Source organism: Lontra canadensis, unplaced genomic scaffold (assembly GCF_010015895.1).
Source record: "Lontra canadensis isolate GAN:19392208 unplaced genomic scaffold, GSC_riverotter_1.0 scaffold84, whole genome shotgun sequence".
NCBI classification, from domain to species: domain Eukaryota; kingdom Metazoa; phylum Chordata; class Mammalia; order Carnivora; family Mustelidae; genus Lontra; species Lontra canadensis.
Window position 1 is genome coordinate 7,374,718 of NW_022631078.1, and position 14,452 is coordinate 7,389,169.

Consider the following 14,452-nt stretch of genomic DNA (forward strand, 5'->3'; position numbering starts at 1 on the left):
GATCTCAGGGACACAGGATCAAGACCCACAACGGGCTCCACGCTCTGAGCATGGGAGCTGCTTAAGGATTCTCTCTCTCCCTCAAAAACTAAATAAATATAACCTAATAATCACTATAAAATCTTATAAGATAAAAAACTTGAAGTGGAAGGGGCAGAGATGCATAATGATTCCACCCAATTCAAAGCCTTTTTCTTTCTAACAATTCCCTACAAAATGCTTGGTACTAGTGTTCCTGAAGATCTGACAAATATATTTCCAGTCATTAATTTTTTTTTTTTAAAGGGCTTATTTATTTGACAGAGAGACACAGCGAGAGAGGGAACACAAGCAGAGGGAGTATGAGAGGGAGAAGCAGGCTTCCAGAGCCAGATGAGGAGCTCAATCTCAGGACCCTGGGATCATGACCTGAGCTGAAGGCAGACCCTTAACAACTGGGCCACCCAGGTGCCCCTCTAGTCATTCATTTTATTATTTGGGTATCTCACATTCAGTTGTGCAAGATTTGGAAAAACTAAATGGAAAAGAAAGAAATGGAAGTTTAGAAGAATATTTGAGTTGGTAACAAATTCATAAGCATATAATACTCTTAATGTCAAGCCAGATGATCAATCCCAAATAATTACCTGATATAATGATAGTTACACAATTTGAATATCACAAAATAAGTCCATTTCGTTCTTTTTTAACTCATTTTGTTAAAATCTTGGAAGTTTTCTCCTTGTTGTCAAATTCCACTAATAGGAATTTCTGAATTCCTAAATGAAACTTAAAATATACTTGATAGGCTAATGTAAGATAAAATAAGTTTAGATAAAAAAGAGGACACATGGGCTCTAAACCAATAAAAAATATGGATGGGATGAAGGAAACCCTTCTATTAAGTGGAGGAGAAATGAAAAAAAGACTGCTTTCTCAGAGAAAAAAATGCTGGACATCACTCACAGTGTAAGCTCTGTAATGAGTGAAGTCCAAACTCTACTTTTATGATATAAGGCACACTACATTTTAATGCTCTCTATCCCTTCCCCTCTTTCCTCTGACAAGAAGTAGCAAAGCTTCTTTAAAGAAGCTAAATGCCTGGTATTTATCAACTCCACAACAAACAGTGCAGAGATATCTCACGAACCGCTGACATGCATGCATTTTTGGAGATCCAGAAGACCACACAGAGCTGCCACCATTCAACATCTTAAGAGCTTTATTAGGGATACAAGAAAACAGTGTTACCACTACCATACTCTAATGCACTGAGACATGGTTTTGCTTCTAAAATTTGCAATTTGCAAAGGCAGGGACATTAATTTTTAGCTAATATACTAAAAACCATCACTAGGTAGAAAAGGCTGAGAAGCAGAGAACAGGAAGCAAGAAAGCCACAGGAGCAGAAGCATTAGCGGCAACAGCCAGGCTACAGAAAAATCAATAATACCCCTCTTGTGGTTAAGTGCCTGGCAGAATTGGAAGCATGTTGACATGGTAACTCTTTATAAATAAGACATGCTCAGTCTTTATGAATAAGACATACAGTTTGTGAACAAGATGATTTCGAAGATCCTGAGTAATATCTTCATGCCATTGTTTCCGAATTCCAGTATTGGATGGTTGAGCTGCTGTTGGCATAGGACCCAGGGAGGCCACACTGGCATTTTCACTCATCATTGGGCTTTAAAATGGAATTGTGACATAGTTTTAGTGAAGAATGTAGGAGAAAGAAGATTTCATTTAGAGGGGACAGTGATGAGTACAAATGGTCCAACACACTATGACAAGTCTTTAAATAAAGAAATCTGAGAGAAACAGTATGTGTTTGTACCTGTGTGAGGCAAAGTTAACTCACAACACCTGATCCTCTGGAGGGGGGGATGAAGTCTTAGGTTTAGAAGACTTAGGTGTTATGTTAAGACTAAACTGTTACTTTGACACAACTTATCCCAGGGAATCACTGGGTAATAGATTAATTCTTACCTCTGGGACAGAGTAAGCTCATTTTTAAAGCAGCTGCATACTTGCAACTTCTTACTATATCCAGAGAAGGTATAGGTTACCCCAGATAATTGATATAACTTCAAATAATATTGTAGAAAGTCAAAAGCATAGACTCAAATACAATTATTTGCCTTCATTCATCAAGGATAGCTTCAAATCAAGGAAACAAAAAACAAAGAAATCTAACAAGTGCTTAAAACACAGGGCGCCCACCAAGAAAAAACTTACTTTTGAGAATTTATGGCTGAATGCAACATTGAGTCAGAGAGAAGATTCGACGTTTGAACCCCTACACCTCCATTTACTCCCATAGGACTAGCACCTAAGTCAAGACAAACAAAAAAAAATTATTTTAAATATCAGTTAACAAAAAGAACAAAAGAAAGAAAAGCTATAAAAGTACTAGAATCTATCACAAGAAATTTCTGTCCTTTCAAAGACCAAAAACCCAGAAGCCATAAGGACATTTAGAAACTTGAGTAATAAATAAAATAATCACCATAAGCAAAGAGACAAATGACAAACCAGGGGAAAAAAAAAAAAATACTAGGGCCCTTTGGCAAATGCTGACAAATTAAAAAATCCACACACACTCTTTGACTTGGTTATTTCTATTTCTCGTATGTTGTCTTATAGGTGTACTCATACATGTATGGACAGACACTGGGTAAAATGATGTTAAAAGCAAAAAAAAATCAGAACCAAAACTGTGTAGGTAACAACTATATATGCATATATTTTCATAAGCACAACTTATGTAAGGATGTAAGGAACTTAAGTGTGATGATCACTGGAGAGGGGGAAACAAAAGATGGTGTTTTGGTTAAACATTTGAATACTCCTTCAAAAACTGACCTGAATAGTTCTATGTGTATATATTTACCTCTTCAATTGGCAATTTTAATGAATAGCTCATTTCTTTAAAAGCAATATTCACACACAAACAAGATTTTCATGTGGTAAAAGCAAAAACCAAAAAACCCCACAACTTTTACAATTCTATCAATACACCTCAAGATATTTTAGTTAAAAACAAGGAAACAAAACTTCCCACTATAACGGGAATAATTGGCCAGACGTGTAAATAACATTTAATGAAGAAAAATGCTGGTGCTTTCCTTCTCCATGCTTCCTAAATACTTAGGCAGAAATTTGCTTCTGACATCGGCCCAGCTCTGAAATGTAGTTGCTGGAAGTCATCTTTTAAAACAGAATTGTACTATTCGTAATTCAGTATTTGTCTGTGTAAATACTCCATGTGTAAACACTTTTTAAAAAAAAATTTATTTATTTGACAGAGATCACAAGCAGGCAGAAAGTCAGGCAGAGAGAGAGGAAGGGAAGCAGGCTCCCCACCAAGCAGAGAGCCCGATGCGAGGCTCGATCCCAGGACCCCAGGATCAACGTCCTGAGCCGAAGGCAGAGGCTTTAACCCACTGAGCCACCCAAGCGCCCCTAAATGCTCCTTTTTTGAGAAATTAGGTACCCGTAATATTGATTTGCTTTATCAATGGCAGCAGCATGAAGGGGTACAAGAAAAAGTGATGACCCACCACGCATTTGCTTACTGTCTTCTAATGGCACAAGAAAACATAGCAAACATTCTCTATGAATCCCCAGGTCCATTTAATACTCAGCCCTGACTCCAAGTTATAGCTCAATCATAACTTGAGAAGGAATACCCTTATATAGGTTAATATTTAAGATCCTGAGAGGAGGTTAAAAAAAAAATCCCAAGAGCGAACATTCACTTGAGAATACAAAAATGAAGTCAAACAGTACTGGCACTGCCAGAGGTGAAGTCAGAAGGGGAAGGAAGGAATCACAACACCTAAAAATCATTAAGGATATTTTTGTTGGGGCACCTGGGTGGCTCAGTCAGTTAAGGGTCCAAATTTTTTTTTTTTAATATTTTATTTATTTGACAGAGAGAGAGAGAGAGAGCGCGCGCGCACACACGAATGGGGGAGCAGCAGAGAGCCTGACTCGGGCCAATCCTAGAACCCAGAGATCACGACCCAAGCCCAAAGCAAGGCAGACACTTAACCAACTGAGTCAGTCACCCAAGTGCCTTGCATCTGACTCTTGATATTGGCTCAGGTCATGATTTCAGGGTAGTGTGATCTAGGTCCATACTGGGCATAGAGCCTGTTTAAGATTCTTTCCCCCTGGGGCACCTGGGTGGCTCAGTGGGTTAAAGCCTCTGCCTTCGGCTCAGGTCATGATCCCAGGGTCCTGGGATTGAGCCCCACATGGGGCTCTCTGTTCAGCAGGGAGCCTCCTTTCCTTCCTCTCTCTCTGCCTGCCTCTCTGCCTACTTGTGATCTCTGTAAAATAAATAAATAAAAATCTTAAAAAAAAAAAAAAAAGATTCTTTCCCCCTCTCCCTTTCTTTGACCTTTCTTCCCCTCTAAAAATAAGAGAATATATTTTTGTTTTCTAAGCCCTAGGAGGAATCCCATACTAACCTTTACAGAGAAAGGGAACTCAGCAAGAACTATAAGAATGTGGTCAAATATGGTCAAGAAGTCTTATACAAAAAAGCTCTAATTTAGGGCTCCAGAAGGGAGTCCACCTTCTGGCTACAGAATTTCTATAACTGGATATGTATTAACAGAGATCTTGTAGTTTTTGTCTGCTTAATTGCTTCCTTGCCTATCGAAACTAGAGAGGTTTCAAAATAGGGGCCATGCCCCTTTCACATTATTTTTTTCCCCAGCACACAGCATATCTGAATGAATGCTGTTTCTCATTTACTTAAATGTCCCCATCAATCAAAGGAACCTGAAATTTATAACTGAGAATGCTCCAGCATTACAGCCGGTTGAGCCACAGCAGGAAAAACACCCGTAGTCCCGAGTCATTTTGGAGGATCTTAGTCTGCTCAAAAGCACTAGTATAAAGGCCTGCTTAGGTGCTTCTTCCTACCGAAGACTACAAACCTCAGGGAATGATGGTTCGACATAGACCCATAAACACAAATACTACTTTTTCTCAAACTCCAATAGCCTAAACTGGCACTTGCATCTGAGAAATAGGTGACACAGAAGACCTTTAGAAGAGAGCACAGGGGCGCCTGGGTGGCTCAGTGGGTTAAAGCCTCTGTCTTCGGCTCAGGTCATGATCCCAGGGTCCTGGGATCGAGCCCCGCATCGGGCTTTCTGCTCCGTGCAGGGAGCCTGCTTCCTCCTCTCTCTCTCTGCCTGCCTCTCTGCCTACTTGTGATCTCTACCTGCCAAGCAAATAAATAAAAATCTAAAAAAAAAAAAAAAAAAAAAAAAAAAAGAGAGCACAAAACAAAACCCAGGAGTTCTTAACAGTAACAGTTCCAGAATTTCCATTAAATAGTGGAAAGATAGCTAACCAATAATTTGAAGGTCAGTAATAAAGAGAATAGAGATATTATAAAGGCAAATAAAGAGTCCCAAGACATTTTTATGATGAAATTATTAAAATCTGACCACGTACACACCACTATACATGACATATTCATACCAAGAATGTTTAATCTGGATCTAATTACAACGAAACAATCAGACTATTATAAATTATAGGACAATCTACAGTGATCATCAAAAGTCAATGTGTGATGAATAAAGAGAGGGGAGATGACTTCTAGATTAAGAGAAACACATGGCACATAACAAACTGAATGTAAAAACCCGAATGACTTGGTAGGGTTATGGACACTGGGGAGGGTATGTGCTATGGTGAGTGCTATGAAGTGTGTAAACCTGGCGGTTCACAGACCTGTACCCCTGGGGCTGAAAATACATTATATGTTAGTCAAAAAGTAAAACATTAAAAATAAATAAATAAATAAGTAAAATCCACCTTTTTGGGGTGCCTTGGTGGCCCAAAAAAACAAACAAAAAAACCCCCGAAGGACTCTGGGGGACAACTAGAAAAATTAAAATACGGACTGTACATTAGATGACATTATTAACAAATGTTAGATTTTGTACACATGACAACAGTGTTGTGGTCACGGAGAAGAATATCCTTTTTATTAGGAAACATGCTGAAACAGCAGTCCAATGTCAGGACAGCTCAAGAATACACAGAAACAAAGCTAATGTGGCAAAAATGCTGAGAACAAAGAAATCTAGGTAAAAGTTGGGGCGCCTGGGTGGCTCAGTGGGTTAAAGCCTCTGCTTTCGGCTCAGGTCATGATCCCAGGGTTCTGGGATCGAGCCCCACATCGGACTCTCTGCTCAGCGGGGAGCCTGCTTCCCCCTCTCTCTCTGCCTGCCTCTCTGCCTACTTGTGATCTCTCTATCAAATAAATAAATAAAATCTTAAAAAAAAAAAAAAAGAAATCTAGGTAAAAGGTATGTATATGGTCTTTACTGGAATATTACAACTTTAAGGTAGGTTTTGAAAACTCCAAACTAAAATTTACAAGGAAAAAAGTATACTGGGGTGCCTGGGTGGCTCAGTGGGTTAAAGCCTCTGTCTTCGGCTCAGGTCATGATCTCAGAGTCCTGGGATCGAGCCCCGCATCGGGCTCGCTGCTCAGCAGGGAGCCTGCTTCCTTCTCTCTCTCTCTGCCTGCCTCTCTGCCTACTTGTGATCTCTGCCTGTCAAATAAATAAATAGGATCTTTAAAAAAAAAAGTACTTTGGAAGGAATAAAGTATATTCATAGTAAATAATACTTTTACCTTACTTAAATCTGCAAAAATTATGAATAAATAACCTAGAGTATTTTAAACTGCTGTAAAGGAGGATATAAAGAAAATTTTTATGTCCCAAATTTCCTAACGAAGTTTTCCCCTGGATTTCTGATCATCTATCCACTCTGCCCTCTTGGCAGGGTCCCCAACAATACTTTAGGGTTAAAATAATATGGCTGAGACCTCACAGCACTAACCACTTGGGAGTCCAAAATCTTAGAAAAATATAAAAAAGATTAATTTTAGGTTGCTGAGTATATGGAAATATAGTAAATTGCTTTTGTTTATAAATGTAATAAAAATCTTACACTGTTGAGAGGATACAACATAGTCCTATTTGTGGATATAGTGTATTCTATCAGGTTCAAACCTAAAGTGTCCTGAAATAAAGACCATTAGTAGAAAACAAAAACAAAAACAAAAACAAACCAGAAGTGAAGAGAGTCTGGTTTAGTATTTCAAAATTATGAGATATCAAAAAGGTAAGAAAGGGGTGCTTGGGTTGCTGAGTGGGTTAAAGCCTCTGTCTTCGGCTCAGGTCACGATCCCAGGGTGCTGGGATGGAGCCCCGCATGGGGCTCTCTGCTCAGCAGGAAGCCTGCTTCCTCCTCTCCCTCTTTGCCTACCTCTCTGCCTACTTGTGATCTCTGCCTGTCAAATAATAAAATCTAAAAAAAAAAAAAAAAATGGTAAGAAAATACAGTTAATAGTAATTTGAGTATTGAACTGTGCATTTCTTTACTCTTTCTGATAATACTAGGCTAAGGCCAAGATGCAACTCCAGAGTCATTATTTCTTATAAAAAATCATTATATTTCTAGTAAAATCTATATAAAACTCAAAACATAGAAGCCTGAAAGGGTCACTTCAAGTACCCCCCAAAAATAAATTTTAGTAATCCTTAGTCCAAACATTACTTGGGAGTATAAAGTTTTGGTTAAAACTAATAAATTGCTGGGTTGCCTGGGTGACACAGTTGTTTAAGTATCCAACTCTTGGTTTTGGCTCAGGTTATAACCTCAGGATCATGAGACTGAGCCCCACAAAGGGCTCCCTCTATACTGAGTGCAGAGTCTGCTTAAGATTTCCTTTTCCTCGCCCTCTGTCCCTCCCCACACTCGACTGCTCTCTCTCCTCTTCAAATGAATAAATCAATCTTTAAAATGACAACAAATAAACTGGTTAAGATTTTGGTGTGAAGTGAAAAAGAGGTCACATGTTCATAATATGCAATAAAATACTTTCTTAAAACCCTCTTAAAGACAGTAGGGGGGGGCGCCTGGGTGGCTCAGTGGGTTAAAGCCTCTGCCTTCGGCTCAGGTCATGATCCCAGGTCCTGGGATCAAGCCCCGCATCGGGCTCTCTGCTTAGCAGGGAGCCTGCTTCCTCCTCTCCCTCTCTCTCTCCGCCTGCCTCTATGCCTACTTGTCATCTCTGTCAAATAAATAAATAAAAATAAAATCTTTAAAAAAAAAAAAAAAAAAGACAGTAGGGGGTGGGGATGCGCCTGGGAGGTTCAGTTGTTAAGCCTCTCCTTTAGCTCAGGTCATGATACTGGGGTCCTGGGATCGAGCCCTGCATTGGGCTCCCTGCTCAGCAAGGGGCCTGCTTCTTCCTCTCCCACTCCCCCTGTGTTCCCTCTCTTGCTGTCTCTGTCAAATAAATATATAAAATCTTAAAAAAAAAAAAAAAAAAAAAAAAAGGACTGCAGAGAGGGGTGCCTGTGTGGCTCAGTTGCTTAAGTGTAGGACTCTTGATTTCTGCTAAGGTCACAAGACTGAACTCTCCCTCACGCCCAGCATGGAGCCTTCTTGAGATTCTCTCCCTACCTCTCTCAAGAAAAGAAAAAGGTTAAGACTGTGGAGCCCTAGTCAGGGGGATTCCATTTTGAGATGCATTTCTTTTATTATATAAATTTTAGAGAACTCATAAAAAGAAAATGAAAAGAGGGCTGCCTGGGTGGCTCAGTGGGTTAAGCCTCTGCCTTCAGCTCGGGTCATGATCTCAGGGTCCTGGGATCGAGTCCCACATCAGGCTCTCTGCTACGCAGGGAGTCTGCGTCCTCCTCTCTCTCTACTTGTGATCTCTGTCAAATAAATAAAATCTTAAAAAAAAAAAAAGAAAGAAAGAAAATAAAAAGAGAGGGGCACCCTTCAACATAAACACATAGGACTATTTACCTTTTTTTAAAGATTTTATTTATTTATTTGACACAGAGAGAGAGATCACAAGTAGGAAGAGTAGCAGGCGGGGGAGGGGGAGAAGCAGGATCCCTGCTAAAACAGAGAGACCGATGCAGGCCTCGATCCCAGGACCCTGAGATCATGACCTGAGCCTAAGGCTTAACCCACTGAGCCACCCAGGCGCCCCAGGACTACTTACTTTTACAACTCGCTTCTTCTTCTTTTTTTTTTTTAAAGATTTTATTTATTTATTTGAGAGAGAGAGAGACAGTGAGAGAGAACATGAGAAGGGAGAAGGTCAGAGGGAGAAGCAGACTCCCCGTGGAACTGGGAGCCTGATGTAGGACTCAATCCTGGGACTCTAGGATCATGACCTGAGCTGAAGGCAGTGGCTTAACCAACTGAGCCACGCAGGTGCCCAGGACTATTTACTTTTAAAAGCGCTTTGGCACTGGGTGTGGTGCATAATCAATGAATCTTGGAACACTGAAAAAAATTTAAAAAATAAATAAATAAAAGGGCTTTGGTATAAAAGAAATAACACTTCATATATAAGCCTTTGCCCATCTGGCTTAGGCCTAATAGATAGAAACCATGAGGATGTAACATGCCAAAAAGAGGAGTTTGTTTTCACACCAGCTTTTAAGATGGGATTGAACACAAAAGAAAGAAATGAGGTATTCTAGAAGTTTTGGCTCATGATGATTATTACTAATATGGCACCATTAATAACTGAAGTAACAGGAAAGAGATGGAAACTTAATCTTCAATCCTAAAATATAGACACTGAGAAAAGGGAAAAAGAAATCACAAGAAGCTAACTTTCAAATGATTTTGAATGTCTCTCTGTCAAATAAATAAAATACATCTTAAAAAAGAAAAGAAAATGAGCACAAAAAGGCAGGATTAGTTAGTTCTTTACCCCAGTTTCTGGTCTAGTTTTTTAAACTAGACCCTCAATAATTATTTAATAAGTAAGCAATGCTCATCAAGGAATGATGTATATTTGAGTTAAAAAGCACAAAAATCAGTAAGATTACATTTTTGTAAGAGTAGTGTCCCCAGTTTTGTTTCCTCATTTAGAATTGGGCAGTAATGAGCAGAAATAAAACTTATTACAAATATTAACAGAAGGGGGTGCCTGGGTGGCTCAGTGGGTTGAGGCCTCTGCCTTTGGCTCGGGTTGTGGTCCCAGGGTCCTGGGATCGAGCCCCGCGTCGGGCTCTCTGCCCAGCGGGGAGCCTGCTTCCCTTCCTCTCTCTCTGCCTGCCTCTCTGCCTACCTGTGATCTCTGTCAGATAAATAAATAAAATATTTAAAAAAACAAGAAACAAAAAAACAAATATTAACAGAAGGATGACAATGGACTTCACAGGAAAAAATATGGTGGATTATACCGAACCAGACCTTTTTTGTTGTTGTTAAGATTTATTTATTTTAAGGGGAGAGACAGACCACAGCACAAGTGAGAGGGGCAGACGGACAGAGAGAAACAATCCCAAGCAGACTCTGCACTGAGCACAAAGCCTAACTATGGGGTTCAATCCAAGGACCCTGAGATCATGACCTGGGCCAAAACGAAAAGTTGGATGCTAAACTGACTGCGCCACCCAGATGCCCCCAGACAGTTTTCTAGTCACAGAAGATCTCATCACCAAGGACAATTTTAGAATAAAGAGGCAAAGTATTAAAAGCCACGGACTCACCAGTGGATTTACTTATTTAACTATTTAAACAAAATGGCTTAGATGTTAACTGCATAACAGCAAAGGGATACAATCGAAATGCAAACCTCCTTCACTTTACTACACACAGAGGTGAACAATTTGCCCCAAATTAGGGTACTAGAACACTGCTCGCTTTTCCCCTTCCTTCTCAGTCATATCATAGGAGAAGTTAAGTAAACACATACATTCAATAAGCTATTTCAAAAGGCACACCACTTCAGTGAGAATATGGGCATCTGTATTAACAATAACCACATTTGGGCACCTAGGTGGCTCAGTCAGTTAAGCCACTGCCTTCGGCTCAGGGTCCTGGGATCGAGCCCCACATCGGTCTCCCTGCTCAGTGGTGAGCCTGCTTCTCCTTCTCCCTCTGCCTGCCCCTCTGCCATTTGTGCTCTCTTTCTCTGTGTCAAATAAATAAAATCTTAAAAACAAAACAACCCCCCACAAACTAACCACACTCATTTCTATACATTTTAAACCAAAATACAACAATTTCCTTTCCTTTTTTTTTTAAGGTGGGTTTTTTTTGTTTTGTTTTTTTTTTTAAGAAAGCAAAAGAAGATATTGAGAGAGAACTCACGCAGGGAGGAGAGGTAGAAGCGAGCTCCCCATTAAGCAGGGAGCGTGACGCATGCCTCGATCCCAGACCCTGGGATCATGACCTGAGCCAACAGCAGATGCTTAACCAACTGAGCCACCCAGGTGCCCCCACAACAATTTGTGTGGTTTAAGATGGGGAGGGGGAGGAAATCTAAATGTCCATGTGTAAAAGATTATTCTGTACAATGAATTACTCTTCAACCATTAAAAAGGATACAGTGGGTAAGTAAAGTGAAAGATGTCCTAACTGCATTAAAGAAATAATTATAGAATAACACACAAGATCCCACTTCTAGAAATCCAAGTTCACATATGCTTGTAAGGATTAAGGAAGATATAAATCACTAGCAGTTGCCTCAGGTATACTGACTGCAATGAGGCTTTTATACTACAATCTTTAAAAAAATTACTTTAAGAACTAATCATGGGGGGCGCCTGGGTGGTTCAGTCAGTTAAGTGTCTGCCTTCAGCTTAGGTTATGATTCTCCCCCTGGCTTGTGCTCTGTCAAATAAATAAATAAAAACTTAAATAAAAATACCTTAAACAATTAGTCATGTAACAAAAAAATTAAGAGTGGGAAGACACAGACACACACACATAAACTAAAACTAAGGAGGTAATTCTGCATTTTACATGGCATTTACATATAACCAACATCACACCGGTCACTAGGGAGAACACAAACTTACTCATGTTGCTCATGGGCCGCATGCCTTGGGGTGACTGCCCAGACTGCTGATTCTGCTGGTTCTTTGCTTGCACCTGGGGCTGTGTCGGCATCTGATTTACTTGATAGGGCAGCCCAAGAGCTGCATAGGCCCTTTCTATAGAGCTGGGATCAATCTGACTAACAGTGCTTAGGCTGGGGGTAGACTGCTGACCCACCCCGAGAGAGCTAGTATTTCCAAGTCCAACTGGTGCTCCAGTCAGAATTGCTAGAGAAGACAAAGAAAATGGGATTACAATGTTAAAGATGTAAGAAAAACAGACCAACCCATCATGAATTTAAAAGACATAAAATTATTTTTATGTGATTATGAAACATCTCAGCACATGCCTCTTGTTTTTCATTATTTCCCTGAAAAAAATGTCCAGATGCAGAACTGAATGGTCAAAAGAGGGTCACTGGCACGAAAGACTTTCAATCCAGAATACTCCAAAGCCTCCCTTATAGGCTGTATCAGTGCTCCCACCAACAGTGTATCAATGATCAGAGCCACACAAATACCAACACCAGGGAGCATCATTTCTGCTAATGTGATGTGAGAGAAACAGCACCTTATTTCATTTTTTAATAGTGAACTTTTTGGTATGTCCTCCCTCTATTAAATAATAATTATTATTTCCTTATCCCAATTTTCTCCTGGGTTACTTATCACTTCATTAATTTACGGTACTTAATTCCTTCTTCACATGCTGCACACATATTTCTAAATTTGTCTTTTCAGCCCTAAATGCTTAATGTTTTGTTTCTAGAGAGGAGGTGTGGTAGTTGCACTTAAATCTTTCTCCTTTTGTCTTTCTCTAAGAAAAGCTCCTCATCATCCCAAGCTTATAAAAATAATCTCAAACTTTTTTCCTTTTTCTTTAAATTTCAAACTGGCTAGGTATTTAGACAAGTATAAAAGAGTAATTTGCCCAATGTCATTGTCTTTCAAGGTTTCATAAATGTAAAAATGAAGCATAAATTCACTGTTTTTATATAGAACGACTATTAACAGTTTCTGGATCTTTAGGTAATAGAAGACTAATTCTAATCTCATTAATATGAAATTAACAGGAGTAGAAACAACCTAGCCACAGGAATGTCACATAATCAAAAAGTACTCTAAATCGCACCAAACTGCACTGGTAAAAGTCTAAGAATATTCTTAGTACAAAAGCTTCTCAAAAGATTTAATCACTTACACTGTTGATTTCTCTTATCTCCAGCATTTTTAAGGGGGAGACACACAGGACAATCATGTCTTGTACAATTCTTCCAGTGTGAAATGATTTGTCGAGAAGATGCACAGTGTGCCACTAAAAAGAACAAAAATAATTTTTTCAAATGCAGTTTATAGTTGTTTTTTTTTTTAGTTATCTGCTAACTTATTGATAGCACTTAACAAGTGCTACAATGTTAACTCATTTCATCTTCCTAATATTCCTATAGGGTACTATAACCACTCACATTTTACAGTTGAGAAAATAGGCAAAACCTGGTTAACCAATTTGCATAAAGTCAGAATACTCAAAGTGGGATTCAAACTTTAAGCAACCCGGCTCCAGAGCCCATATTTTTCACCAAGATGCGTAATCTACTTTACTCTATAAAAACAGATTTCTAATGACTCCACAAATATATAAAATATACTAAGTTGGGTAACATTGTTTTAGTATTTGCCTGACTGCAAATCCTCAATAATATTTAAAGTATATTATGCTGGGGCAAATCAAAGTCAGTAAGGATCACCACAAAAGGGATATCCTTCAAAATTTCTACCACAACCCTAGATACTGACAAAATAATACTGAATTTTATTATATCCTAATACGGATTAAGACATTAACTATAAAGGAGTTTCAAAATAGAGATCACACTTTCTCTCTTCTCTTGGGACTCTGAAGGTCAATTGCTGAGCACAGAAACCCTTTGAGCCCACTCACCTTGGCAGGACTTGCCTGACTGGCAGTGTGTCATGTGGTTTAGGACGTTCTTCATTGTGCGACAGTGGGGAAGGTTGCACTGCCTCACTTCCCCATTAGCCTGCTCCCTGCGCTGGCACTTGTGAGCATGCAAAAGGAGAACCAGCTGCTGCTGGATGAGCTTGCGCTTCTCTGGGTCGGCTGTGTGTGCTCCAGAACCCATCCCTTGGGCTACTGGAGTCACAAGGCCTGGTTGCTGGACCTGTGGGGCCTGCTGTTGACCCTAAGGGATAAAACAACAAAGATACATTTAACGTTAGGTGTCACAATGTGCTCTTTAATAAATACAGACCTAGACATTTTCAATTAAAACTTTTAAGGACAGTCTACCATGTGCCACAGGGGATTCCAAGGTAAAACAAACAAACAAACAAAAAAAACAAAAAACAATGGTTCCTACCATCAAGAAGCTCAGTAAGAAAACAAAGCTACATTACCAAGTAATACAGTCAAAGTATATATAGGATATAAAGCAAAAGTAAAGCTTTTGGTGAGGTGGGAGGGGAAAAGGCAAGGAAGAGAATGTCCAACTCAGGTTCTGAAACACAGTAACAATGAAGAACTCCTCGGGAGACCTAGCCGGGTC

At 39.5% G+C, this 14,452-nt stretch overlaps 1 protein-coding gene across 1 annotated transcript in view; it reads right to left on the reverse strand.

The window, feature by feature from the left end:
- EP300 (E1A binding protein p300) overlaps nt 1-14,452 on the reverse strand; it is an 80,172-nt gene that overhangs the window by 35,107 nt on the left and 30,613 nt on the right. Inside the window, exons 4-8 of the mRNA XM_032882917.1 lie at nt 13,828-14,089; nt 13,087-13,200; nt 11,868-12,113; nt 2,218-2,311; nt 1,529-1,666 (exon numbers count right to left, since the gene is read on the reverse strand). Of these exons, the coding sequence (XP_032738808.1) occupies nt 1,529-1,666; nt 2,218-2,311; nt 11,868-12,113; nt 13,087-13,200; nt 13,828-14,089 (854 nt within the window). The remainder of the gene's footprint in view (nt 1-1,528; nt 1,667-2,217; nt 2,312-11,867; nt 12,114-13,086; nt 13,201-13,827; nt 14,090-14,452) is intronic.